Raw genomic sequence first — 27,525 nt, 5'->3', positions numbered from 1 at the left:
CGGTCGGCGGCCTCCTGGTGGAGTGGAGCAAGGGTAGGCCCCGCGTGGCGTCTTTGCCCGGCTCCAAGATGGACGGCAGCGGAGATTGGGAGGCCGCTCTGGGGGAGCACGTGGCGCCCTGCTCGCCTGCTCCCGGGGCAGCTGGGATGGTGGCGGAGTCCGGAGGCCTCCTGCCGCCGTCGGGCAGGGAGGCCGGCGGAGGCGGGGCCGTGGCCGCCCCCGAGAGGCGCCCAGGCGGCAGCGGCGGTGGCCCAGCCTCTTCTTTCCTCGCACAGCCAGGCGGCCCCTGCTAGAGTCCCGCGTCGCCATGGCCGCGGTTCCCGAGTTGCTGCAGCAGCAGGAGGAGGACCGCAGCAAGGTGAGGTCCTCCCAGCCTCAGACTCCTGGGCGGGCGGCCCTGCGAGCTCCGGGGTCGCTGCATTCTTTCCCTTGCGCGTCCATAGGCCGTGGCTGCTCGCCGCCATCCCCAGCGCGGGAAGTACCCGTGAGACCAGGGCAGCCCCTCTCCCTCGTCTTGCCTGAAGGCTGCCCCGGGGAATCCCTGTGGATGTCCCGGATTCCATTAGGACAGAACCAGAGACGCGGGACCTTAGCCCCGGCTCAGGCGCCGGTGCCGAGCGGACTTGGAGAGATGATCTCTGGAGACCCCGGAATGTTCTTTTTAAAACTTTCCTCGGCTTCGTGGTGACCAGTAGGTGAACGTGAAATTGACTTAACATGCAACAGACCAGTTTGGTTTGTTGCTCCCAAAATGCCCTCCTTTTCCTCCCCCCCTTTTTCTGAGAAGACGTGTTTTTTTTGGGGGGGGGGCAAACAACTTGGGAAATTCCATCAAGCGTCCGAACATGCTTCTTACAACTTTAAAAACGCAAAATGCGTTGTTGTGGGAGTTGCGTAATTTTTAGTAGGTGCTCAAATAGTTGCTGAACTTGGTGTCTATTTTTAAGTCTTGTCCATTGATGTAAACTGTCTCTAGGTCACGTGTATCTTGAGTTCTAAAAGATTATTAATGCAATAAATTGAAATTCCCATAGCCAATTAAAGATTCAGACGAGCCTCCACTCTTTTTCATTGGTTCTTTAAATTTGCCTCGTTAGCTTTGCGATGCATGGTTTGTGACCAACGTTCATGCAGAATCGTCAACATAAGTTTTTCTGACCGATGAAAAAACCTCTAAAAATACAAGGCTCTCTTAAAATGTAACTTGGACCCGTCTTAACTTACACATCTCTTGAGAAGTTAAAGGCACCTCCATAGAGAAACTTGTTCATCTAGTAAGTAAATACCAGAGTTTCAAAGCGGCTGGATTGTTCCAACAAGGATATCATTGCATTAATTATTGAAATAGAGCTTTGTATACAGGAGGGTGTTGTTTAGAGTTTTTTTTTTTTTGAAAGTTCTTTATTACTACAACAAAGTGGAAACTTGAGACCACGATTCTTTGTAAAACATTATAAAGGTACTTTTCTCCATAAAGGGTAGATACCGGATTGGGATTTTGGTAGCATTTTATTTTTTCTTTCTGGTGCATTCTTTTAGTTGTCTTGATTCAGAGTCAGCTAGGTAAAAGGACTCAATTGCTTCACCCCACACTCTGATAGTACAGTATATTGCAGCTGGTTTTTAAAATGACTTTTCCACCACCCTGATCGTCCGGCAAAATTGGAGAATGGTTATGAAGGCCATTTCCTGCCTGTTTTAGAGGCTACAGAAACTGTCCGTATCTGTAGTGAAGAGAGTTACATGACATTGTTTTCCTTTTTACATTACAGGAATAAAGAGACAATAAAAATAATTACCCTGACGCGTGGCTTTATTTTTGCTTTCTGATCTCTGCTGATGCTGATAACCTGCTGTGGTCTGGCCTAGATGGTGTTACGGTTAACTGAAAGGGAGTTTGGGGCAAGTATGAAATAATGGGAAACTAAGTCTTGGGCAACTTCTTGCCATAATACAATTTCAGTAGTGAACTGAAATGTTTTGTGTGTTACCTAAAATGTGTGTTACTTAAAATGTTTAAATGCCCCCCTGATAATTTACTTTGGTTTGGAATTCCCCTGAGGATGGAGTTAAGACTTAGGTAGGGGGACATACTTGATTCTTCAGGATTTTGAATTCTAGCCCAATACTCATTTTGGCCAATTCAGCAAAACTGAAAGGGAATACTGTGTCAGTCGTGTCTGGTAGCCAGACACTGGCATTTTGTTACATTCTTTAGCCGAGGGTGTTGGAGTTTGCCTTCTTCCTCAGAAAATAGTTCAGGGGAAGAGATGCATGGTTAATTTGGTTCCTAACTGGTCCCCTGCTAATTATTGGTTTTTGATTTTCTTTTCTTTTTTTTTTTTTTGAGATGGAGTCTCGCTCTGTTGTCCAGGCTGGAGCGCAATGGCTCGATCTCAGCTCACTGCAACCTTCGCTTTCTGGGTTCAAGCGATTCTCTTGCCTCAGCCTCTCGAGTAGCTGGGATTACAGTCGCTCACCACCATGCCTGGCTAATTTTTGTATTTTTGTGGAGACCGGGTTTCACTATGTTGGCCAGGCTGGTATTTGAACTCGACCTTCCCAGCCTAGTGCTATTTTTAGCTAGGGGGTTCTCCTTCCTTGACAGTAACAACTTGGGCTTAACTTACTGCTTGGTTACAGGGACTTTGGTGAATGATACGTGTCCTCTTACCTAGTCAGGAGTGTTTGTAGACTAAGTACTGCTGCTCTGGTTTCGTGTTTAACTGATATGGAAGCTGCCTCTAGGGGTATTTTTGTTCTCCATTAGCTAGGATGGAGTGCAGTTTGTTCGTATAGGAACAATCCTGAACTTTGACCAATACCATAGCAAGTCCAAACTTACAAACTTTGTGGACTGAAGCTTTATGCTACCCTTGCAACTATTTTCTAAGTTGAGGAAGTATGACATATCAAGCTGCCCACGCCTTAGTTCTAGTTCAGTAACTTGTACTCGGTGTCTTAAGATCCCCATTTGTGAATACTCTAAAAGGTCATTATCTGTTCACATTATTTTGGCCATAGGTAGAAATGGGCAAGAGGCTTTTTTTTTTTTTTTTTTTTTTTGAGACAGGGTCTGGCCCTGTCACCCAGGCGGGAGTGCAGTGGCACGATCACAACTCACTGCAGCCTCGACCTGGGGAGCTCAGGTGATCACCCCCACCTCAGCCTCCTGAGTAGCTGGGGCTACAGGCACGCACCACCATGCCCACCTAATTTTTGTATTTTTTGGTAGAGACGGGGTTTCACCATCCAGTTCAACATGCGGGGATTACAGGCATGAGCCATTGTGCCTGGCCAAGGCTGTTTTCTAAATTTGTTTCTGAGTGTAAACTCTCATTCGGTGAGACCTAGTGGTCATCTAAACTAGAGGTTTAGTTTAAAATTCAGTTTCTCAACCTGGGGAGCACTGTTGACATTTTAGCCTGATCACTTTTGTTGAGGAGTGCCCTCTGTTGTAGGATGTTAAGCAACTGTTCTTGGCCTCTGCTAGGACGCAGCCTCCTCCCCTCCCATGGTGATAGTAAGAAGTCAAAATTGCCTGTTTGAGAATCACTGGTTTAAACGGACTTCCTTCTAAAATGGTGTGATATGGGTGGGGTCAGGTTGTGTTACAGAAGCTAGTCTTTGTGTGCTTGTTGTGAATTTTTCAGGTTTTCTATTAATCTTGCCTAAGGAAATAACATGCCATGTAAAAATTAGCATTGTTGGATATCTTTGTGAGAATTAAGCTTTTCCACTAATACTGAGGAACCTTATCAAAAGGTGGTGAAAGATGGTTTTCTTCAGCAGGTTCTGGGTACTTGAGGGTTACAAAGGGAGGGCTTCGTGTTTGTGTTTGTGAGTGCAGGCTTTGGACACTGGAAACTTACCTGAGTTTCTTGTGCTGCAGAGGGGAACTTGGTTTAAAATCCTGCTGTTTCAGCGTTTTGCTGTCTTTATTATCAGGGTCTTGATGCTTGAGCAAATTAGGTGAGAACAGATCTATAGGTTAGTACCCTGAATGTCTTAAATAGCCCGTGGTCACAACAGTGTGTAGTGAAGTTAAATAGTATTTAAGGAAACAATCTAATTTTTAATGATCCCAGTAGTGAGAAACAGCTATTTCAGAGCTTGGTAAGTTCTGTCTTGTCTTACTGAAATTGTAAAGGAAGATGGCCATAGGATAGCTCTCATCTCACATGAATGTGGTAAGTTTGATTTTTTAAAGTGTAAATTAAGTTTCTCTGCATGATCTAACTTTCCAAAAAGTGGCTTCTTCACCCTTAATACCTGTTTTCTGATTGGCCGTTGAGGTACTCTGACAAGATCTCCTAAAAGAGATCTTCACACCTTCACATGCTGTCTAAAGGCAAACCATAGTACCCCAGGAGGAGTAAGTTGCAGTTTGAGGGGCAGCCAACACTTCAGATTAGAAATGGGGGTCCTTGGCTTGACTCTTCTCCTTTTTACATTTTGGCATAACTTTTTTAGGCACTCCTATATGGTCTGGAGAGAAGTATAATTTTCTGCCTGAAAAGCTCAGTTTCTGAAGGGCACAACTCCTAAGCATTCTAGTCATGGTAAATGGTGAGGAATACAAATGCAGATGGCTCCCTTTGCAGGGTTTTCACTTTTTCTTTCAAGAGCACCGCAAAGCTAGAACATTGTGCTGTTAGATACTTGGTAGCTGGTGGGTGATAAAATGTTGGACTTCTTCCCTCACCCTTCCTATATCTTTCATGAATTTTGTTTTGAATTCTTGTTTTTATTTTGTTTAGAATTCTTTTTCTCAAGACAGTCTTGCTGTGTTGCCCAAGCTGGTATCAAAACTCCTAGGCTCAGGCCATCTTCCTGCACTCAGCCTCCTGAATGGGCCCCTGGCTTGAGTATTGGAATATTTACATCTGAATGATTTGGGAAATGTGCTGTACCTCAAACTCAGAGTGAAAGAAATGTCCAACCAAAAAGTGGGCAGCCTGCTCTCCATGCTGCCATTTGTGTTTCAAACTGAGATGACCAAGTTTAAGTTCAAACAGGCAACTCTACCACTGTTGCTGAATCGTCTTTCTTGGTAAAGGTAAATTGTCAAACCTATTTCCTGTGCATCTTGGTTTGATCATGAAGTGAGACAATGAAGGAAGGCAGTAAATGTCCTTCAGCACCCTCATCCACATGAGTAATATGGACCATCTTAATTTTGTTGAAGAGGGCTTGTTCCAGCCTTGGCAGCAGAGTGAGAGAACCTGCTACAAAAAAAAAGGGGGGCTTGCTGACTTGATATGATATGCCAGTGAACTTTTGGGAGGGAGCCTTGATGGGATTGGGTAGTAGGTGAAGGCTTTTAACTCTGAATAAAGGAAACTGGCATTTCTGTTTTTTACTTTTTGAGACAGGGTCTCAGGGTCTCAACCTGCTCCCAGGCTGGAGTTCAGTGGTCTGATCGTAGTTCACTGCAGACTCAAAATCCTGAGCTCAAGTGATCTTCCCACCTCAGCCTCCCGGAGTGTTGGGAGTACAGGCATAGGCCACCGAGCCTAGCTGACTTTTATTTTTTTTTTAAGGCTTTGCTGTGTTGCCCAGGCTTGTCTCAAACTCCTGGCCGCAGGTGATCCTCCTGCCTCAGCCTCCCAAGGTGCTGGGATTACAGACAAGAACCTCTCTGCCTGGCTGGGTTTCTTTCATTCATTTGTTGGACCTGCTTTCTTGGTAGCAGTGGTGTATTGATTCCCAGTAGGATTTATCTGCCAGGAGATCCTTACAGATCATGTAGTTCAACCGTTTTGCTTTGTGAATTCATTTGAAAGTATTATAATTTCGGTACTTAGTAATTAGATAGATTTCTTGACATGCATTAGATATTTAAGGCAGTAATTTAACTCTGGTTCCATGTTGATTCCGTTAGTACATGGGCTTGCAGCCTTGTGAAATGATGATTCAGTTTATCCATTCGCTGAGTGTGCTACACTGACCTCCTTCCAAGCTTCAGTTCCTGTTCTAGGAACTTGAGGCTATGTAGCCTGAAAATGCCCTGCAGTCTGCAGTGTTCTACTGTGAACTGCTTGTGTGTGTTGGCAGGCTACCGGTAAGAATGGTTGGTGTCAGCAGGGGTGGGGCCCTCTGAGACCCATCTCACAAAGATGAGTGGTGAAAATCTGATCACTTGCTGCAGCCCTTTAGTTTTTTATTAAGCCGATGCCTGAGTAGCTTTAATAGCTATTAGCTATGTTAGTAGACTGAGATCTTCTGTTAGAAGTCTTTAGTTCTGTTTTCCTTGGGGGACTAAGAAATTATATTGCAGGCCTGAATTACAGGAAGGGGAGAACCAATGGCTAGGGAATGAGAGCCAATACCTGTAAAAGCAGAGTTGGGCTGGGCGCGGTGGCTCACGCCTGTAATCCCAGGACTTTGGGAGGCTGAGGCGGGCAGATTACGAGGTCAGGAGTTAGAGACCAGTCTGACCAACATGGTGAAACCCTGTCTCTACTAAAAATACAAAAATTAGCCGGGTGGGGTGGCGCGCGCCTGTAATCCCAGCTACTCAGGAGGCTGAGGCAGGAGTATCTGGGAGAAACCCCGGGGGTGGAGGTTGCGGTGAGCTGAGACTGTGCCACTGCACTCCAGCCTGGGCAACAGAGTGAGACTCCGTCTCAAAAAAGAAAAAAAAGCAGAGTTAATATATTGCTTATAGTTAGTTGAACCAGTTGTTTTTCACACACCAGTGCCATAATCTAAAGTTGAGATTGAACACAGATAGGTAGGTATTAGTTATCTTCAGGATGGAAGAGAATAGTAACAATTCGGAGCACCAATGGGAACATTGTTTCCTGAGAGTTCAAACTAATAAAGTAGCATATGTTTCCTAAATATGTATCATGTGAATCTTTAATGTTTGTGGACATTAATACAAATCTAGAGTGTGACAGAACATCTTTGAATTTTATGTTCTCACTTAACGAATATTGGATTAGGCAAGGTGTGGATACCTTTCCAGCTGAAAATCTGATCAAGGAGGCAGGCTTCTTGGCTCCATGCTAAAAATCATTGATGATTTGTCATATTGGCCCTCTTCCTGGCAAAATCTTAGTTTCTTAGGCAGTGGAATGAAGCATAACAAAACAAAATCCCTAGAGGCTAGGAACAGATAGTTTGAAAGAGAAGACACTGTAGCATGTGCTGCTTAAGTACATATTTTCTGCTTTTGGAATGGAAACTAGGAAGTCATTTAAATAGATATGTGTCTTTTTTATCCTATCTAGTAATTTATGTGGGATATTCAAATAGGAAAATACGGGCTAGCACTGCATATTGTATCAATGTCTTACATTGTATACAAATGACTATTAGATTTAGATGACTAATTAGATTTAAATGACTGTTCAACTAGCCCCAGTCTAACAGATCAGAGATTGTGGAGTTTCACTTCTTTGGACTGTGTCTTTTTCATTTTGGTGCTGAGTCTGCAGTCACCATAACCACTTACAAAAAAACTGTATTTTTTCTGTTCTCCTCGTGGGTTCTGAGTTTTAGAATCTTGCCTTTTGTGTTGTTCAGTCATCCAGGTGCCCTTTGCCCTCTGTAAGCCATTAAATCTTTTGAAGAGGCGGCTTTGCTGGTAGAGTCCTAAGTGAAATTTTGACCAAAAGTGAGTTTATGAAGACTGGTGGGCAGGAGCTCAAGAGCTGCAGGGTTGTCCTGCAGCCAGTGTCTGATGTGCCCCAGCTGGGAAGCTGATGAATAGGTGAGGAAATGCACAGGGATTCCGTAACTACTTTTCTCCTTTTAGAGAAGTGCCTTGGCTCTCTTACCAAAAGCATTGCAATTTTTTAAAACAGTTGAAAATGTGCTTTCCAAATGAAGCTGTGCTTGTTTACCGGGAAGGCTGATTATAATCCGTATTGTAAGGATTGACCTGGTAGGGAAGTACATCATGAACTGAAACTTTACCTCAAACTTTGAATACGTGAGCCAGTAGTTTCAAGGGGAATCTACAAAAGTCAGGTTTTTAAAAATTTTTTTAAAATTCTGAAATAGAGATGAGGTCTCACCATATTGCTCAGGCTGGGTTGTTGGGTTTGTTTTTTGTGTGTAGTTTTGTTTTTTTTTTTTTTTTTTTGAGACTCGCTCTGTTGCCCAGGCTGAAGTGCAGTGGTGCGATCTCGGCTCACTGCAACCTCCGCCTCTCGGGTTCAAGCAGTTCTTCTGCCTCAGCCTCCTGAGTAGCTGGGATTACAGGCGCATGCCACCATGCCAGGCTAATTTGTGTGTGTGTGTTTGTTTTTTTAAGACGGAGTTTCGCTCTCATCGCCCAGGCTGGAGTGCAATGGCGGGATGTCGGCTCACTGCAACCTCTGCCTCCTGGGTTCAAGCGATTCTCCTACCTCAGCCTCCTGAGTAGCTGGGATTACAGATGTGCGCCACCATGTCCAGCTAATTTTTGTATTTTTGGTAGAGACGGGATTTCACCATGTTGGCCAAGATGTTCTCGATCTCCTGACCTTGTGATCTACCTGCCTCCTGCTGGGATTACAGGCGTGAGCCACCGTGTCTTGCCACTTTTTGTATTTTTAGTAGAGACAGGGTTTCACCATGTTGGTCAGGCTGGTCTCGATCTCCTGACCTCAAGTGATCTGCCTGCCTTGGCTTCCCAAATTGCTGGGATTACAGGCGTGAGCCACCACACCCAGCCAGAAGTCAGTTTTAAAACTTAAATTATTTGAGAGTAGGTATATTTTCAATTTGATTCTTACAAGTGACCTAAGGGATCTGGAAAAGAGGTAAAACTTTGCATGGTAAAGGTCTGGCATGCCCAAGGCTGGACTTGGTTCTGAAGCCTGCTTTGTCAACTGTTGTAAATGGCCACTGTAAGCATTGTAACATCTGTGGCCTAAGTCAGAGACTCAGTGTTGGCCAGCAGGGCTAAGGAGTACTCTGAGCGCTTCAAGTTTAGGGGGATGGAGGCAGAGGCAAGTGAGAGGGGAAGAGTGGAGCCTGGCAATTATTTAGCAAGTTCTGTAGCACTGTGGAGTGGGTTTGTTGACTAAGCAGAAGGAATGCTGAACTTACAGTCACACTTGATGCTTCCCGAGTGAGAGTACAAATGCTGACTTAGAAGCTCTAGTCATTTCACAAGTTTCTACCCATGTTTTTCTCATCTGGTGGGTTATATGCTATAATATGAGAAAGTTCATTTAACTTGTGCGTGGGGGACGTTGAGTTAGTGATGGCCTGGATGCTGAGGGATTTTGCCAATACTCTCTTTTAGACAGTTCTTTAAGGCCCAGATACAACGTTGCATTATTTGCTTATTTGGTGGTTAGGACTATCATGTCAAGTGATTGGAGTTTTGCTTGAATCCCTTCCTAGGGCGAAATGTCTGGGCAAAAATGGCTGCTAGTGAAACTCGGATGTTTGATATGCTGTGGTTGCAGTCACTCATAACCTAGTGGTTTTCTTCTTTTTGTCTTCATCACATTCTGAAACAAAAAATATGTTTCTATACTAACCAGAAAGGAAAACAGGTATAGTCGGGGGTATTATCTCTACATGGGAAAAGGGACGAAAACAGAAGATAATTATTCAGTGGAATGAAAAGCAGCGAAAGCAGCTGGTAGCATCCATTGTAGCTTTAACTGTGGTGCATAAATGAGCTCAATTTACTTGATTACATCCCCCTTGAGTCCTCCTATTCAAATTCCAAGGGTATCCCATGTGGAGTTCACAGGCTCACTGAGTTTGCTGGGCTCGTGAGCGAAAATGGAACTGTCAGCATATTCATTTGAGCAGTGCTAGAAGTCAGGGTTTGTGACTTTGGGAAATGGAATCTTAGGAAATGTGGCAGTTTTTGAGCTCTGGAAAAAGCACCTTAGACCTGTCCTGTGAGCTGTCCTATGTCTTCTCCAGAGACCATGGCTACTTCTTACGCCTGGCTCTGTTTATTCCTGTTCTTGGGCCTGCCTGACCTTAACAGATAAGCCTAAGATCAGTAGAGTCGTTGGTATTCCTCTGCAATCACATCTCAGTTAATGGTTTGAGGTATTTTTAAAGGCTGTATTTGCCCAGTGTTAACTTAGCAGAAGGAAGGAAGCTCTTATCAGAAAATACGCCTGAGCTAGAGTCAGTTATGATCAAATGAAGTCGCAGACCTTGAAGCTTTATCTTTGTTTGCAGAGATCTCACAAATGGACATGTGAAAATTAAGCCAGACAAGCAGATATTTCATAGGAGTTATCAAGAATTCATTTGGAAGAAAAGTACTTAGGTTGAGATGTGAGGACTCAAAAGTATCTGTTTTGATCTTACTAATAGTTGATGTTAAAATCAACTTCTGGTGACTACTTGAGCTTAATTTCTTGGAGGAAAGCCATTGTAATAGGCTCCCTCTGGCTTTCAGAATTATAAATATACAGTACTTAAGGAAAAAGGGAGTACTTGAAACTTTTAAGTAATCCATGTGCTTTTAGTGAATATATTTAGTCTTTTTGTAGCTGATTGACCAGATTTTCAAGTTTTAGAGGTTAAGTACATAAGTTTTTAGTCTTGAACTTTTTATTTTGAAGAAAGGGACCCAAAGGGAAATTCGGAGTGAAATACCTCATCTTCTTAATTCTAATCTTCACTAGGCATTCCCTGCTTTGGGTAATCCAGTGTTATGACAACTTTACTTTAGCACTCCTTACAGTAAGAGGAATGGGGCAATGAGATGCTTACTCTATGAGTTCCTCGTGCCTTGTGTGTCAGGTTTTCAGATTGACCACCACCTTGTCTGCTTTAATTTACGTTTATTTAAGTCACTTTTCCCTAATAGTTCAGTTCCTATTAGTGCTGCCACTGTTCTCTCCTCTCTCTCTTTTTTTTTTTTTTGACGGGCAGAAATGGAGTTAGGTAGTTTTTTCCTCTCAATTTCCAGCTCACAAAATCAGTTAATTGAGTATGAGTATTCAGAGTGGTGCTCACACTTGTTGCTCATGTGTAACCGCAGTGGGATTGTGCTAATTAAGTAAGGTCTTGGTTGGTTTTTCTAATTCACCCCTCCTGTCTAGATTCCTTGGCTATTTGAAACAGTCCCAGGTTTACTCTGAACTCTCCACTCAGGATCCTATTCCACATAACTGTTCTCTGTGCCATCTCCCCAGATTTTCCTTTCAGATCTTTCTGTGGCCTGGTTAATGCCTCTTGAATGTTCATTGTACTTTGGCATTTATGTAAGAATTCAAGATTTTGTTCTGTTTAGTTCAGGCCTTAGTGTACAGTCAGGTATTTGGCCAAATGTATTGTACATGACATTGTAGCAGTTGTTTACATTACAGGAATACTTTGGATATACTGATGTATGTGAAGAATTGGTTTCCCCTCAGTTTCAAATAAACTTAGAAATGTCTCAACTGACATTTCTTTTTCTTTTCTTTTTTTCTATTTTTAATTTTTTTTTTTTTGAGACAGAGTTTCGCTCTGTCGCCCAGGCTAGAGTGCAATGGTGTGATCTCGGCTCACTGCAAGCTCCGCCTCCCGGGTTCACACCATTCTCCTGCTTCAGCCTCCCGAGTAGCTGGGACTACAGGTGCCCGCCACCACGCCCAGCTAATTTTTTGTATTTTTAGTAGAGATGGGGTTTCACCATGTTAGCCAGGATGGTCTCCATCTCCTGACCCTGTGAACCACCCGCTTCGGCCTCCCAAAGTGCTAGGATTACAGGGGTGAGCCGCTGCACCCAGCTCAACTGACATTTCTAAATGATCTATGTATAAACTGCTTTTTAGTAACTACTCATTTTTGGAATAACTTTTTAGGGCCAAATGAGTTTGAAATTAATACGCAAAATATGTATTTCAGCTGAGATCTGTATCTGTGGACCTGAATGTTGATCCCTCGCTTCAGATTGACATACCTGATGCGCTCAGTGAGAGAGATAAAGTCAAATTTACAGTGCACACAAAGGTAAGTAACATGCAGTGGTAATACATGCAGTGCTAGGTTGCAACCTTGTTATTCACAGTGGATGTGAGAAGAGATTCCCCGAGCTTGAAACAGTTGCTATTCGTAGGGTAGCACTATTAAGTGAGAACCTCCCTAATCTATCTCACAGTAAGCATCAGGTGAGTGCCATTGTGGCAGCAGCATTCTGCTGTGGCAGAGCTCTGGGCTGTGGGCATTTTTTTTTTTTTTTTGGAGACAGTCTCATTGTGTTGACCAGGCTGGAATGAAGTGGCGCCATCTTGGCTCACTGCAACCCCCACCTCCCAGGTTCAAGCAGTTCTCGTGCCTCAGCCACCAGAGTAGCTGGGATTATAGGCCTGAGCCACCACACCCAGCTAATTTTTATATTTTTAGTAGAGATAGAGTTTCACTGTTAGCCAGGCTGGTCTCAAACTCGTGACCTCAGGTGATGCACGTGCCTCAGCTTCCCAAAGTGTTGGGATTCAAGGCATGAGCCAGAGCCACCACACCGGGCCCTACCTTTGTTTTTAATTTGCATCCAAGGGAAGTTTCTCTCTGTAGCTTGCTTTTTTTCAGCATTTACTAAATTGGGAAAGACCTTTCCCATGTGGTTTTTTCTTAACGCCTGGGCGGCTTGAATAGCACACTTCAGTTATTCCGGAGGTAGTGTAAAAAGACTGGTGACATAATTCTCTGCCTGAGCTTACCATATCAAAGGAGGTAAAATCAGCATTCACTGGAGTGAAAAGGAAGGAAGCCAGGGACAATTTTTAGAACCATAGTAAGTTACAGCTAAGAGGTTTTTTTAAAATTTATTTTTCTTTTTTGTCATAAGTTGGGGGTGGGGGGTAAATTCAGACTTACAAAAGTAGAATTTGGGGCTGGGTTGGGTGGCTCACACCTGTAATCCTAGCACTTCGGGAGGACAAGATGGGCAGATGGCTTGAGCCTGGGCAACGTGGCAAAAACCTGTCTCTTCCAAAAATATAAAAATTAGCTGGATGTGGTAGCACACACCTGTAGTTCCAGCTACTCAGGAGGCTGAGGTGGGAGGATGGCTTAAGAGCCTGGAAGGCAGAGGTTGCAGTGAGCCAAGAAGCCAAGATCATTCCACTGCACTCCAGCCTGGGTGACAGCCAGACCCTGTCCCAAAAATGTATATAAACAAAAAAAAGTACACAGAAACAAAAAGAATTAGGGTTGTGGCTTACTTCTTAGAACTGAACTTCTACCAGTAGATTCTGATGGGATATTCATTACAAGCTTTAGAAAAGTGGAGTTTGGGGAGAAATCCTTAGAGTTCAGGTTGAATCTTAGCTATGACTTTCATGACAGGAGATCATGTATTACTGCTTTGTTCTTTACTGGATCATATTATGATGTATTATGCAGAATTTTCCCACTGTGTAGCCTAGGAAACCGAAATCACTTATAAGTCGTGGTTACCAGTTAACTTCTTTCTTTCTTTACAGACCACACTGCCCACGTTTCAGAGCCCAGAGTTTTCTGTTACAAGGCAACATGAAGACTTTGTGTGGCTACATGACACTCTTATTGAAACAACAGACTATGCTGGGCTTATTGTGAGTCTTTTAGAAAATCAAATAAGCTAGTTCTTTCTGCCTTGCTATGCATTAGTTTAAAAGAGACTTATATCCACTTTTTGTAATGGATTATGAAAAGTTAGATTTCATTTACCTACTGGAGTATTTGCTAACTGTCAAGTGGAAAGTATGTGAAGGAATAGTGTTACAGCTTTGAGGTGGTGCATACCGGCTTACATTATTTACATTGTAAAGGGGTGTGAACAGTGTAATGACTTTAGTCTTACCTACCTTTAGGTTTGGTTTTTCTCTGGTATGTTTTTTCCTATGTCAGTAGAATTGATTTCTAGGAAACATTGCTATTGGTAATAGTTTGTGATAAGATTTCTCAAAAGTTGCTGAAGGAGGCCATGCCTGTAATCCTAGCACTTTGGGAGGCCGAGGTGGGTGGATCACCTGAGCTCAGAATTTTAAGACGTGCCTGGGCAACATGATGAGACCCTGTCTCTACTAAAAATACAAAAAATTTGCTGGGTGTGGTGGTGCATACCTGTAGTCCCAGCCATTGGGGAGGCTGAGGCATGAGAATCACTTGAACTTGGGAGGCAGAGGTTGCAGTAAGCTGAGGCCATGCCACGTCACTCCAGCCTGGGTGACAGAGCGAGACTCTTTCTCCCAAAAACAAAAAAAAAGTGCTCAAGGAGGCAGTTTTCAGCCCTTGATTGTTATTTCTTGGCGGCAGGAACAGACTTAACTGATTTTAAAGGAGATTTCCACGCATTTTGTCCTGCCAGGCAAACTGAAGAAGCTCTCCAAATGATGATTTCTTAATCATTAAACAAAATTAGTACCGAAGCTTATATTTAGATATGTCTGTTCATTCAAAATTAGGGTCCTTGATTATCCTTTGGGATTAGGAAAAAATTCCTTTGGAATACTGGACACTTTATAATCTTGATGGCTAATTGTTGGTGCTTAGCATTCGTTGTACTAGTTTTAGGCCAACATTGAAGCAGTGTGGACACTGTTGTGCTCTGAACAATTGTCTATAATGGATAAACTGAACAAATGATTGCCATCAAATTGAATACGCAACTCTCAGGAAGACACCTCATTTTAAATGTCCAGAAGAGTTAAGGAAGGTTAAGAAAAAACAGGAGTTGACTTTTAAATAGCCCCACAAGAGTGGAGTGGTTGTCTCCTGTGGACCAGCAAGAGTAGAATGAGGCTGGGACAAGAGACTCATGAGTTCCTGCCTCTGCTGCAGATTCCACCTGCTCCTACGAAGCCCGACTTTGATGGTCCTCGAGAGAAGATGCAGAAACTGGGAGAAGGTGAAGGGTCTATGACCAAAGAAGAATTTGCCAAGATGAAACAAGAACTGGAAGCGTAAGTGGATTTTCTTGGTGGGCTCTGTCTTTAGAGAAGTAGAAAAGTGGTGCTGTGTACAAAAATAAGTAAAGAACCTGACTTAATTTTAAGTGCAGCTGTTTAATTAGGTCCCTAGCGTCGTTTTCTAAAACTAGTAATACATCTTGCATAGTGTGGGACATGGTCTTTGTACTTCACACATTGATTCATTGGAGGCCATTGATGCTAATACCTGATAGACTAGTTGTTTTTTCCCCACATGTAGGGCATACTTATTAGGGATGCTGGTCTGGCACAGTGAGGAAATAAACTTTTGTGCCTTTATAAATTGCTCATAATGTACAAAGCTTTTCTTTCGGAAGCTTGGTTACTAGACGTTGAGAAGAAACTAGAGAGATGGGGTTTCGTCATGTTGCCCAGGCTGGTCTCGAACCCCTGAGTTCAAGTGATCAGCTTGCCTTTGCCTCCCATAGTGCTGAGATTATAGTGAGCCGCCCCTGGGCCAGGCCAAATAATGAGTGCTGTTATAGAGTAGCATTCTCAGTAACCATCACATAGATGATTTGAAAGAGGAAGTCCAGGTCTACAGGCAGCAAGTATATTTTAATCTGGTTGTCATTTAATTTTTTCAAACAAAAATAGATTTTTGGAAAGTTTCTTATGAATCTATCCTTGTACTTCCTCATCTTAGCTGAACAGTACTCATTCCTCCCCTCTTCCACCATCAGCTCCCCGTCTCCAAACCCCTGTGTCATCTAGGGCAGCACTCAAACCTCCAGGCCCTGAAAGCATTTAGCACACACTTGAGTGGCTCTCAGGACCAGCTCTGGGGAACGAGGCACTGAACACAACAGACCCAAGTTTCTACCGTTAGGAATTTTAAGGTGACCTTTAATGTCTAGGTTGAGATAAAGCTACTTTGTAATTTTTGTTAACTTTTAGCTTCATTAGACTCATGCTGTATACTCAGGCTGCAGAGTTAAAGGGTTCTCATTGCTTTAAAGAAACAAGTGTTCTGTGGCTACTAAGTAACAGTAATTACATGTAGATTTAGGAGCTCGTGGACTTGACCCATCAAATCCAATTACAACATTGCTTTCCTCCATAGGCTTATTCCACAGATTCAAAAATGGCAACTGCCTTATTATCTAACTAGACACCAGTTTATACTGAAACACTGTTTGGTCCAGTTGCAGTGTTTTATGTGGTGGCATGAGCAGAACCGTAGAATTAATCAGGAGTGGTATTGGTCAGGTAGTTGAGCTGTGTCAACTGAATGTCATGTGCGCATCTCTTTTCAGTGAGTATCTCGCTGTGTTTAAGAAGACTGTGTCCTCCCATGAAGTCTTTCTTCAGCGGCTTTCTTCTCACCCTGTTCTCAGTAAAGATCGCAACTTTCATGTTTTCCTGGAATATGATCAGGATGTAAGGCATTTTTATTCCGTTTTGATAATCCACTTCAAATGTTTATACTTTCAAAATGTACTTGATAGTTTCTACTCCTTTAAAGTTTTGAATTTCTTACACAATGGAAACCTTTTTGGATGCTGCTTTTCCTTCATTGTGTAAGTCATTTTTTGTAAAACTCTGCTTAAAGAAAATTTTGACTTTCCCCTTCCAAAACCTAGGTTTCTTTTTAAGAAATTAACAGTCCCAAACATCCCTTAGTTAATTTCTTAACAATTCCAAACTTAACTAAGTTCATTTTAAGGAAATTAAAATTTGTGTAATTTATTTTCTTCCCAGCTACCCTTTTTGTTGAATTATGACTTTTTTCTTTTCTTTTTTGAGGCAGAGTCTTGCTCTGTCACCCAGGCTGGAGTGCAGTGGCGCGATCTCGGCTCACTGCAAGCTCCACCTTCTGGGTTCACGCCATTCTCCTGCCTCAGCCTCCCGAGTAGCTGGGATTACAGGCGCACCACCACACCCGGCTTATTTTTTGTATTTTTAGTAGAGATGGGGTTTCACCGCGTTAGCCAAGATGGTCTCGATCTCCTGACCTCGTGATCTGCCCGCCTTGGCCTCCCAAAGTGCTGGGATTACAGGTGTGAGCCACTACGCCCAGCCGCGAATTATGACTTTTATGCTATTTTTCTTTTTAACATGTTTTGGTTTTTGCTACTTAATATGGATAGAAGAGAACAGGAATTTTCCCAAGGATTTCAGAGCCACTAAGACTTAGCTTTTAGCTTTTAGTCAGTCTTTCAAAATCTCTTAAGCCTTTTAGAATGAGATGACCTACCTATGTTTGGGTTTAGCCATTAGGTGTTTTAAGCTTGGAGGTTAAGGCAGAATTAAAGATACTTTATGCATTTGCCTGTACTGATAAAGAGGATTACTTAAAATGTTACTCAGAACTTCTTTAAGAGAATCTAGAAAAATCCATACCATATAAACTCTTCTTTGGAATTTTCTTCTTTTAGCTAAGTGTTAGGCGGAAAAATACTAAAGAGATGTTTGGTGGCTTCTTCAAAAGTGTGGTGAAAAGTGCTGATGAAGTCCTTTTTACTGGAGTTAAGGTAAGTGACCTTTGGCTGTTGGAGAAAATGTTTGACTTCATCGGGAATACTTGACCTTTTGTTTCTTTGAAAGAGATACTTGTGAAACAAATGGTTAACTTTTAAGAAATGTAAGTTTTCTTCAAATTTTGGTAATTTTCATCTACTTATTCAATTTTCACTTATTTCCCAAAGCACCTTGTTCTCTCCCAGGAGAAGCAACTTGAACGTTTCCACACTTGGCTTCATTTTCTCCTTTTCTGTAAGGAGGGAGATTACTCAGTTAATTTCTAAAATAAAGTACAAGATCAGTATTTTATCCCATTCTCAGAACTACACTGTCTAGTTTGGTCACCAACTACAGGTGATAGAGAAGCACTTGACATGTAACCTAGCTGGGACAACTAAGGAACCAAACTTTAGATTTTATTTACATACTGGATTTCAAGGCATTAGCACAAAGATAAGAATACAAAATAACATTTCCATTACCGTTAGAGGTATGATTTACTTTCCTACTTCTCGGGCCTTCTCATTCCTTTGTAACTGAGTTACCCTTACAGTTACTGTCTGGTATCTGGCGTTGCCACTCCAGGGAGCCCAGAATACAGGTGCTAAGTAGAGAGGGCATCATCAGAAATAGGAAACTCGGACTTGGTCCAGTTTAAGGTGTATGGGACTGTCCTGTATCCACGCATTATGGGATATTTGGCATTGGCATCCTTGGCCAATGCCTACCAGATACCAGGATTTTCTCCCAGTCTGAAACCAATCAAGAGAAAAAAAAAAAAACTCATTCACACACAGATAGGTATCCAAGGCTAAGTGGCCATGTTCCACCTGGTAGAACCATTGTACTAGTGTAAAATTGCTGGGTCTTAGGGTGCCAGTTGTACTGGTGGTTATTAAGTGATTCGTCTGTAGACATTTTCTGCCAGCCCTTGATTTTTGCCAGCCTTGGTTAAGAAATAGTATCGTAAATTTGTAATTCCCTGATCTGTAGAGGTTAAACTTTACTTATGTTTATTTGCCATGTTCTAAGCAATGTATTTTTATATTGATAAATATAAAAGGCTGCAGGGATAGTATATTTTCACATTCATGAAATGTCTGGTTGTTTTTTTCTTCCTTCTAGGAGGTAGATGACTTCTTTGAGCAAGAGAAGAACTTCCTTATTAACTATTACAATAGAATCAAAGATTCTTGTGTGAAAGCTGACAAAATGACCAGATCTCATAAAAGTAAATATCATTTACTGCTAGTCACTTACAGCTTTGCTGATGAGCCTGGCTGTGTTTAGATAAAAAGACTTGTCCTTGTTTCTGCAGATGTTGCCGATGACTATATCCACACCGCAGCCTGCTTACATAGCCTGGCTTTAGAAGAGCCCACAGTCATCAAAAAGTAAGTGTTTTTGGAAAAGCATTTCCCCTAACCCAACTGAAGAGTGCTGAGTGGTGTAATTAAAAGCATAAATGAGTAGTGACTGCATGGTCCTGCTCTGGAGTTACAAGCTCAGTAAGACAAGTCTCTAGCACTCATCTTACATGTTCTCTGGACATAAGACACTTGTAAGACAATCGTAGGGGACTTGGGCTCTTCTATATGTAAGCAAATACAGTAAATGTTGTCAAAGCAATAGTTTCTGCCACACTTAAAAGCCTGTTTTCTTTAGTTTTGGAGTTTGTGAGCGTTTATCTTGCATCTTCCCCTGGCAATTGGTGCTTGCCATTTTGCCTGGTAATGCCCTAGACCTTCTTTTTTTTTGGCCTGTGATGCATCCCCAGGAGATCCTGAAAACATGTACCCCTGCCCTGGACGTTGAAGAGATTTGGTTATAGTGGTCATGAGAATAATTTAATGACCCCAGTCTGACACACAGCTGTTCTGATGTACAATTTTCTGAAATTACCTTCATTCATTAATTAAAAACCCTTCCATTTTCACTCTGCACTTATGTATGTGTTTCAGTTTCTCCATCCTGGGCAATATTTTACTTAACATCCAGGCTTGGCAAAACAGGTGATACTACTTCTGACTTGAAATGGAAAGGCTAATGGCAAAACCATGACGAATTGAATAGCATATTTACTGCTTTGTGATGCCCATAGCAGAGCTCATTAGAACCTGACCTTGGTTAACACAGCACTGGCATTTAATAAGAATATTTTGGGCGCATGGCAGGATGACCGAAGGGTCACCAAGAGGCTGAGTGAGTGTGGTGCTGTACATGTGTGTAATTTTGTGACCATTTTCTCTACTATTTGGGGTCAGTTTAAGTGAGAGCACTACTTTTAAATTAATGCTACAGTACCAAAGGCTAGGACTCCTGAGTTGACCCATTCCTGTCTTGCACACTGGTAAGATCATGTTTTATAGATGATTTAAGACCTTAAACCAAAATTATATGTACATTTCCAGGTACCTATTGAAGGTTGCTGAGCTATTTGAAAAACTAAGGGTAAGGATTTCTGTGTTGGTCTTCATAATATATATTTTATAATCTGTAGCTTTCTGCCTTGATGGTGACCTTTCCTCTTCTATATAGAAAGTAGAGGGTCGAGTTTCATCAGATGAAGATTTGAAGCTAACAGAGCTCCTCCGATACTACATGCTCAACATTGAAGCTGCTAAGGTAGGAAGAGAGTTGCTCAGCTTCTCAGAGCAGTGCAGGACCAGAAGTCTGTTTAAAAAGTTTCTTTATACAAAGGGGCAGAATAAGAATTATCAGACTTGTTTTTATAAATGACATGCCTTTCTGGCATTGTATCCATAAAGCTTGTGTATCTGACAACACTGTATGGGTTGTGTGAAGTAAACAGGTAATAGTTTGGGGGATTATAGGTCATTGATGTGGGACATAACATGCAGAAAGGGCTGTTTCTGGGGCAGAGAAGATTTGGGAGTTCTTATTGAATTGCAAGTGTCCCTGCAGCCTTTGAGCCGTAAAGCATTATATGTATATGTGGACAAAATGGTAAGCAGAATAACCTTTGGGAATGAAGCATGCATTGTCTGTATTGCCCTGAACAAATATGTTTTAATTTTATGTGAAATGTATTAAATCAGGCAAAATAAAATTAGATAGGATTGTATGCCCTCTAAGGCTGAAATGTCATCAGAAAGTAAAAGAGTAAAAAATTTTTTCCCCCCATCATGTAATTTTGTTTTAGTTAATTTGCCCTTTGGCATGTTTTCTGAATCTTGGGAGTTTTTAAAAACATACTTTTTTAATAGCCTATTTTCTACTTTCATGCAATTAAGAGCTCACTTAACGATTATTTGAGTATGTACAAAAATAGGCTTAGTAGTTTCACCCATCAGTTATTATTTCACCTAGTTTTAAATGTGTAATCTATACATCATAATTGCTGATTTCAGATACTAAAGTAACTTCTACTCTGTTGTAAGATTGCAAAGAACCTTTATATCTGACTAAGTGGATCTCCAAAGTAGATTACCAGAAGCAGGATTTGCAGGGTAGGGTTATGTTTCTTATTACTTCATTGCCCAGTTGTATTTTAGCAGCGCTCAACTTGACTTACCCAGCAGTGACTGTATATTTCAAGTTATCTCTGATACACAATATTTAATTTTTAAAGTTAACTTTATTTACTGAATTACTGGAAAAAAAAAAGTCCTTCTGTTTTCACTTTTGAGTAATCACTTGATTCATATAAGGAATTCTAAAAAAAGCTCTCAACAAAGCTATCAGCATTGCTCATCCCTGTTGAAGCTGGAGATTTAAAAATACTCTGGGAGAGGGAAGGTGTAGAGGTAGATTATTGCCACTAACATCTCAGGTGGTACATTGGCACTTGGGCTATTTTTTAGACTGGTTTAGATATTTAGTATGTATACCTGTTAATTTTTTTCCCAGGATCTCTTATACAGACGCACCAAAGCCCTCATTGACTATGAGAACTCAAACAAAGCTCTGGATAAGGCCCGGTTGAAGAGCAAAGACGTCAAGTTGGCTGAGGCACACCAGCAGGAGTGCTGCCAGAAATTTGAACAACTTTCCGAATCTGCAAAAGAAGGTTGAGCAGGGACATTCTTCTTTCTGTACTCTAATTTGAAAATAATTTCAAACTTAGAAAAGTTCCACAAATAGTGCAAAAAACACCCATGTATCCTTCACCCAGCGTCAGCACTTCACCCCCTCTGCCTTATCACTTGCACATGCACAGTCACCCTCATGGCTTTGTGTGCTTACAAACGCTACACACCTGGCTCTTCTGTACCACTGGAGATTAAGTTGCATACATCATGCTCCTTTTAGCCCTAAAAACGTTGTGGTTTATTTCCTAAAACTGAAGACATTCTGTTGTGTGGTTACAGTATGGTTGTTTGCTGTGATAAACTTAACTTTGGGACTACAATCTGCTCTCTGTATTCTCATGTTTGTCTTGATGTCCTCTACAAGATCCAGTCTAGGATTGCATCAGGTTGTCTTAGCTATTAGTCTCCTTTACTCTAGAATAGTTCTTAGTTTTTAACAATATCAGTCTTTTTAGAGAATCTCTTTACAAATCCTGTATTTCTGACTTTTGGTAGGTTTCCTCATGTTTAGATCTGGTTATGGGCTCCTGGCAGAATAGAAGTAATATGCCCTTATTGGGGTGTCACTTCTGATTGGACAGTGTGTCTCTCCTTCATTTGTGGTGGTAATTTTGACTACTCAATTAGATAGTATCCAAATCCAGTTTCTCCACTGTGTAGTTACTATTTTAACCCCCATCAATCTGTGGTGAGGCAGTTTAAGACCATGCAAATACCTTGGTCTTCATCAAACTTTCTCCCTAGGTTTAGCATGTATTAATGATTCTTTCCTAAACCAGCCGTTACTCTGATGATAGCAGAAAGACGATTTCCCTCATCTCCAGCTCTAGCTTTCCTACCCAATTTGGCACTTGTCATCCTGCTACAAAAAAGCCTTCCCTTTTCTCAGAAATTTCCCTTATTTTTATTAGAGTCATGGACTCCCAGTTTTTAAAATGGTTTAGAATTCATTATTGTATTACCAATTTATTTTTGATGCTTGTCCAGACTTTGCCAATAGGAGCACCTTTAAGCTGGCATGTGGTTGTAACACCCTAACCCATCTTTTTTAGAGCAATAGGCCATGCTAATCTTACTCTGTACTCCAGCCTTGAAACTGGCCATTTCTTTAAGGAGCCAGGGTTCTTTTTCTTTGGGAACAGTTACCAGCATCTGAGTATGCTCATCGTTTCGGGGTATCTCTGCTTCTGTGCCCTTCAGTGGACTGAGCTAGGAAATGTATGTGCGTATGCACACGCATGCCGTTGCACACACATGCAGGTTTCAGGGATCACAAGTCTGGTCCACATCCACATCCACAGGGTTCTTTCTTGCCTTATCCGTTTCACCTCTTAGAGCAGAGGACTTTCACCATTTCCATTGAACATGAGTGTAATATGTAGTCCTTACCTAAGAGGATTATGTGGATCTTCTCTGGGGTTCTCAGGGGCCATGGAACATGTCAGAGCAAATGTTGGAATGGATTACCCAGAATGTGAGTAGTTGTAGTGGGGCACTGTTGGACTCAATCCCAACCCCCTAACACATGTTTCCATGAAAAATTCATATCTTACTTAGCTTTCTCCTAACTTTCTTGTTTCCCAGTGGTAGGGTAATCTAGACATAGGGAAATGATGTGTTCATCAACATGCTTGAAGCTACCTGGGGGAAACCTAGACTCTAGATTTCTAATAATTTGTCTGTCTATTCAGGATTATAATACAATGCCTTAACCGTAAGGCACAAAGGCACAGAGCTTCCTGGCAAATGTCATGTAGACAGGCTCTGAGGCTGTCTTGGGTTCTTCCAAAGTAACCTTCATGCTACCCTGTTCCTGAAACAGTTACAGCTCTTTTTTTTTTCCTAAACTAAAATTTTCAAGGAAACGTACACACTTCAAAACTACCGAGTTGAAATCTTATAGGCCAGTTTCATGGCTCTGGAAATTTTAGAGGAGATTGAAGAAAAAACATAAAACTTTAAAAAATGATGCCAATTCAGGTCTACCTTTATTGCCTAAAGTTTTTGCCCACATTCATTATATCCTATATTCAAAATGCAAGATAGGTACACTATCTAAAAATACAGTATTCTGTGGAATGCTGAGATTGGTGGGTCTTAACCTGTTTGCCTTTGGTATAAGTGCTTTCTGAGACTTGCAGCTGAGCTGATGACTAGAGTTGAGTCAGTGGGTAAGGGCTGGTTTCATAGGAGGTGAATAGTTAGTGTATGGAGCCCTGGTACTGTGTGTAGGTCCAGAGGAAGGCAGGGAGCTTATCTTCACCCAGGATATCCAAGGGACTGATAAACATCACCTTGTAGTGCAAGCACTATAGACCTGACAAATCACTATGAAATTTGTGATTTTTAACTTGAATGTGGCTGCTGGTATTGTAGTTCTTCTGCACAGCACTGTAGAGGCAGGAAGGAGGGTGAGTCTGCTCTGAACACTTGAGCACCAGCAAAAGGTTGGGTGATGGTCAAAGTTTTACCCAAGTAAAACTGCAAGACAGAACTTGATGTCACAAATTCAATGAAGGAATTAGGACGAGACATGCATATTCTTGGTTTGTTCCAATTTCCAATGGGTCATGAATGCTGAATTCTGATGGCAATAGGAGGAGATGAAAAAGGGCCGGGCGCAGTGGCCCACGCCTGTAATCCCAGCACTTTGGGAGGCCGAGGCGGGCGGATCACGAGGTCAGGAGATCGAGACCATCCTGGCTAACACGGGGAAACCCCGTCTCTACTAAAAATACAAAAAATGAGCCGGGCGTGGTGGCGGGCGCCTGTAGTCCCAGCTACTTGGGAGGCTGAGGCAGGAGAATGGCGTGAACCCAGGAGTCAGAGCTTGCAGTGAGCCGAGATCCCGCCACTGCACTCCAGCCTCGGAGACAGAGCAAGACTCTGTCTCAAGAAAAAAAAAAAAGAAAAAGGAGTAGATGAAAAAGAAGCATGCCCTAAAGATCATCAAGTAAACCTGTCTTGAATATGTGTAGCAGTTTTCACTGTTTTGGATTTTAAAATGTTTTAAGTTTTATTTTTAATCGACAAGTCATTGTATTGCATTTGTGGAATACAGTGTGATGCTTTACAGGTATATAATGTGAAATTATTAGATCAAGCTAATTAACATCTTTCATTTTTTTCAGTGGTAATACATTTGAAATTTGCTGCTTCAATATATATTATTGACTGTAATCACCCTGTTGTGCAGTAGATCTCAAAATTTATTCCTTGAGTTTAGCCGCAGCCTTCTACCCATTCTCTTTCCCACCTTCCCCAGCACCCCACCCTCATCCTCTGATAACCATCATTCTGTTCTCTACTTCTAGGAGTTCAACTTAAGATTTTACCTATAAGTGAGATCATGTAATGTTTGTCTTTCTGTGCCTGGTTTATTTTATTTGGCATAATGTCCTCTAAGATCCATCCACATTGTCCCATACGACAGAATTTTGTTCTTTTTAAAGGCCGGATAGTATAATGTGTCTATACTACATTGTCTTCATCCACTGATGAATACTTCTCAATTGATTTTGTATTTTGGCTATTGTAAATAATGCTGCAGTGAACATGGAAGTACAGATATCCCATTGAGATACTGATTTCAGTTCCTTTTGTTATATTCCCGGAAGTGGGTTTGCTGGATCATATGGTAATTCTATTTTTAGTTTTTCGAGGAACCTCTATACCGTTTTCCATGGTGGCTGTACTAATTTACATTCCCAGCAACGGTGTAGAAGAGTTCTCTGCATTGTTGCCAACACTGATCTTTCATCTATTTGAGAAAATCCATTCTAGCAGGTGTGAGGTAATCTCATTGTGGTTTTAATTTGCATTTCCCTAATGGTTAGTGATGCTGAACGTTGTTTGCATGAACCTGGTATGTCTTCTTTTGAGAAGCATTTTCACAAGCCATTGGTGAAGTATGTGGCTCACCACCACCCATACTCCAGCCCTGTTCCCAGTCACTGGTACCTAGAGGGTGAGAGTGAGGCTGCTCATCACATGTTCTCCAAGTCATAAGGTGCTGCCCTCCCACTCACAATACTTGGTGATTGAGTGATGTTTTCCACTTAAAGACAGTGATAGCTGTATCACCACAGTTAGTAGATGTCTGGTGTGTCCCAGTCACAGCGATAATACAAATGTGAGGAAATAATGCTGGTGCATGAAAGCATTGGAGACCATTTGTAAGAATGCCATTTGGTAGTTAAAGTGAACATGAAAATTGTTTAGTTTTTCTTGGTTTCATAAACATTTTTTCTTCCTGTAGAACTGATAAATTTCAAACGGAAGAGAGTGGCAGCATTTAGAAAGAATCTAATTGAAATGTCTGAACTGGAAATAAAACATGCCAGGGTAAGTGTTTTCTACAAATGAAGCCAACATCTTTTATGGTTTTTTTTCCAAGTTATTTCCCAATTTACTAACCCATTGTCATCAGGCAGTTGGGGTGGCCTTCTGGTATTAATCCTATGTAGTACTTAGTTGATGGGAGCCACTCATTGTTTATTTGTAGTCTTTATAATGTCACCCATGACTAATTTTTAGCAACTTTTTCTTTTTTTAATAGAGATGGGGTTTCACCATTTTGGCCAGGCTGGACTTGAACTCCTGACCTCAGGCAATCCACCTGCCTTGGCCTCCCAAAGTGCTGGGATTACAGGTGTGAGCTACGGCTCCCAGCCCTAATTTCTAGCAACTTTTATTCAATTTTTCCAAGGCCCTCGCCTTCATAGAACAACACACTGATAGTGTCTAGGAAGTTACAGTAAGCAGGATCACATTTAGGAGCAAGCAGGTGAGGGCAGAGGTGCTGAAGTGAACGTCAGCTCTTTGGTTGATAGCCTTACCCACTGAGAGAGAGGAGCTGAAACATGAAATTGGGATGCATGGTACGTTGCAGTTCACCTGGGATTTAATGTAGAGAAGGGCCAGCTTGCTCTGGCTGACTAAAGCTCCCTTGAAAAGCTGTGTTGGTGTACTTGAGTCATTACAGGTATATGGCAAGTTTTAATAATTCATTGGTCTGCCTTGACTTTTTTCCCCACAGAACAATGTCTCCCTTTTGCAGAGCTGTATTGACTTGTTCAAGAATAACTGATATGCCTTCACTCAGAAGAAAAGAAATGAATGTGAAAGAAAGCCAAGCATCACTTGCACTTAAATCATTACCACGGAAGATATATTAGCTTCAACTTTAGTTTAAAATTATGTGAATAAATATTTTGATTTCTACAAATCTTAACATTTAACCATGTTGGTTTAAAAATATTATTGCTTGCTACTTGGACATAACTAAATTTTCCTTGTGCATTTAATACCTCTGGGCAGAATCTAAATACTGGGTTCTCCCGTAGTTCGTCTTTAGTTACTAAGAAAGGGTGTAGGAGACATTTGCCTTCTGGAAACAAGTAGAAGCAATCACCTGGCCCATGTCCCTACAAACCCATGATTGTCAGGGAGGTGCCAGTTACAGCAGGTGATTCAGCTACTTGAGGCCGGTAACAGACCTTCCATTCCTCACTGAAGGTGGGGTTTGTGTTTTTGTTTTGCCCTGTTACTCCACTGGTAGTCCTTTGGTGTTTGTACTATAACAACAGCAAGAAAATCTCATTTATCTTTATATACTCTTTGCACCTCCTTTTTTTAGTCGAGATATAAATATTTGAGAGGAGAGAAATATCTACGGGTATATATGGAAACAAATAATGTGGTCTGCTTTATAAGATGGCCAGATCTACATTAGGAAAAGTATGAGCCCCCTCCCTAGTGGCTGTTGGGGGGGTGAGGGGGGTATGGTGTATGTCTTTGGGCATTTGTTTTTTATAAAGCATATAATAAAATAATCGTGCTACTAATGTACGGCCTGTTTTTGTGGAAACCACAGCCAGAGTGTGTCCCAGGAGTGCAGGTGGTGCTAGGCTTTGGCTGTGGTGACAGGGTTTTCATGGTCTGCCCAGAGTCCTGGGGGTGGTCAGGGGAAATTTGTCCTAGTCTTAGCATTCTTAAATACTCCAGGCCTTTTTTCGATGGTCTCTGAGTTTGTCTGTTTGCTCCTGACCTGATGGAGGTTTGCATTTTGGCCAGGGGCTTTACCATAGGGCAGTGGTCCCCAACCTCAGGTCCATGGCTTGTTAGGAAGAGGT

At 41.8% G+C, this 27,525-nt stretch overlaps 1 protein-coding gene and 1 non-coding gene across 5 annotated transcripts; both read left to right on the top strand.

Moving 5' to 3' along the window:
- The first annotated feature begins 242 nt into the window (after window positions 1-242).
- On the top strand, window positions 243-27,237 carry SNX5 (sorting nexin 5). Of its 4 annotated transcripts, XM_063659395.1 has the most exons (14): window positions 243-358; window positions 1,773-1,902; window positions 11,812-11,916; window positions 13,389-13,499; window positions 14,728-14,849; window positions 16,133-16,256; window positions 17,255-17,350; window positions 18,465-18,570; window positions 18,658-18,733; window positions 19,751-19,790; window positions 19,878-19,964; window positions 21,210-21,369; window positions 25,650-25,735; window positions 26,430-27,237. In XM_063659395.1, the coding sequence occupies exons 2-14, from the start codon at window positions 1,870-1,872 to the stop codon at window positions 26,478-26,480; spliced, it is 1,197 nt and encodes a 398-aa protein (XP_063515465.1). In that variant the 5' UTR covers window positions 243-358; window positions 1,773-1,869; the 3' UTR covers window positions 26,481-27,237. The 4 variants fall into 4 exon arrangements, with proteins under 4 accessions (XP_063515465.1, XP_054322972.1, XP_054322973.1 ...); XM_054466997.2 differs by lacking the exon at window positions 1,773-1,902 and having other exon boundaries at window positions 282-358; XM_054466999.2 differs by lacking the exons at window positions 243-358; window positions 1,773-1,902 and adding an exon at window positions 5,885-7,720.
- LOC129022182 (small nucleolar RNA SNORD17) lies at window positions 5,904-6,142 on the top strand. The gene has a single exon (XR_008496271.1). It is a non-coding gene; the product is annotated as a small nucleolar RNA SNORD17 (small nucleolar RNA).
- Window positions 27,238-27,525: the final 288 nt, after the last annotated feature.

This window comes from Pongo pygmaeus, chromosome 21 (genome assembly GCF_028885625.2).
Source record: "Pongo pygmaeus isolate AG05252 chromosome 21, NHGRI_mPonPyg2-v2.0_pri, whole genome shotgun sequence".
Classification (NCBI taxonomy): Eukaryota; Metazoa; Chordata; class Mammalia; order Primates; family Hominidae; genus Pongo; species Pongo pygmaeus.
The sequence above is the reverse complement of the archived record's forward strand: the minus strand, read 5'-3'. Positions and strand labels throughout refer to the sequence as shown.

Coding starts and splice junctions, on each gene's coding strand:
- SNX5 (XM_054466997.2), top strand. CDS start 308: ATGGCCGCGGTTCCCGAGTTGCTGCAGCAGCAGGAGGAGGACCGCAGC. Junction 18,571..18,657: donor AATGACCAGATCTCATAAAA/GTAAATATCATT, acceptor TTGTTTCTGCAG/ATGTTGCCGATGACTATATC. Junction 25,736..26,429: donor TGGAAATAAAACATGCCAGG/GTAAGTGTTTTC, acceptor TTTTCCCCACAG/AACAATGTCTCCCTTTTGCA.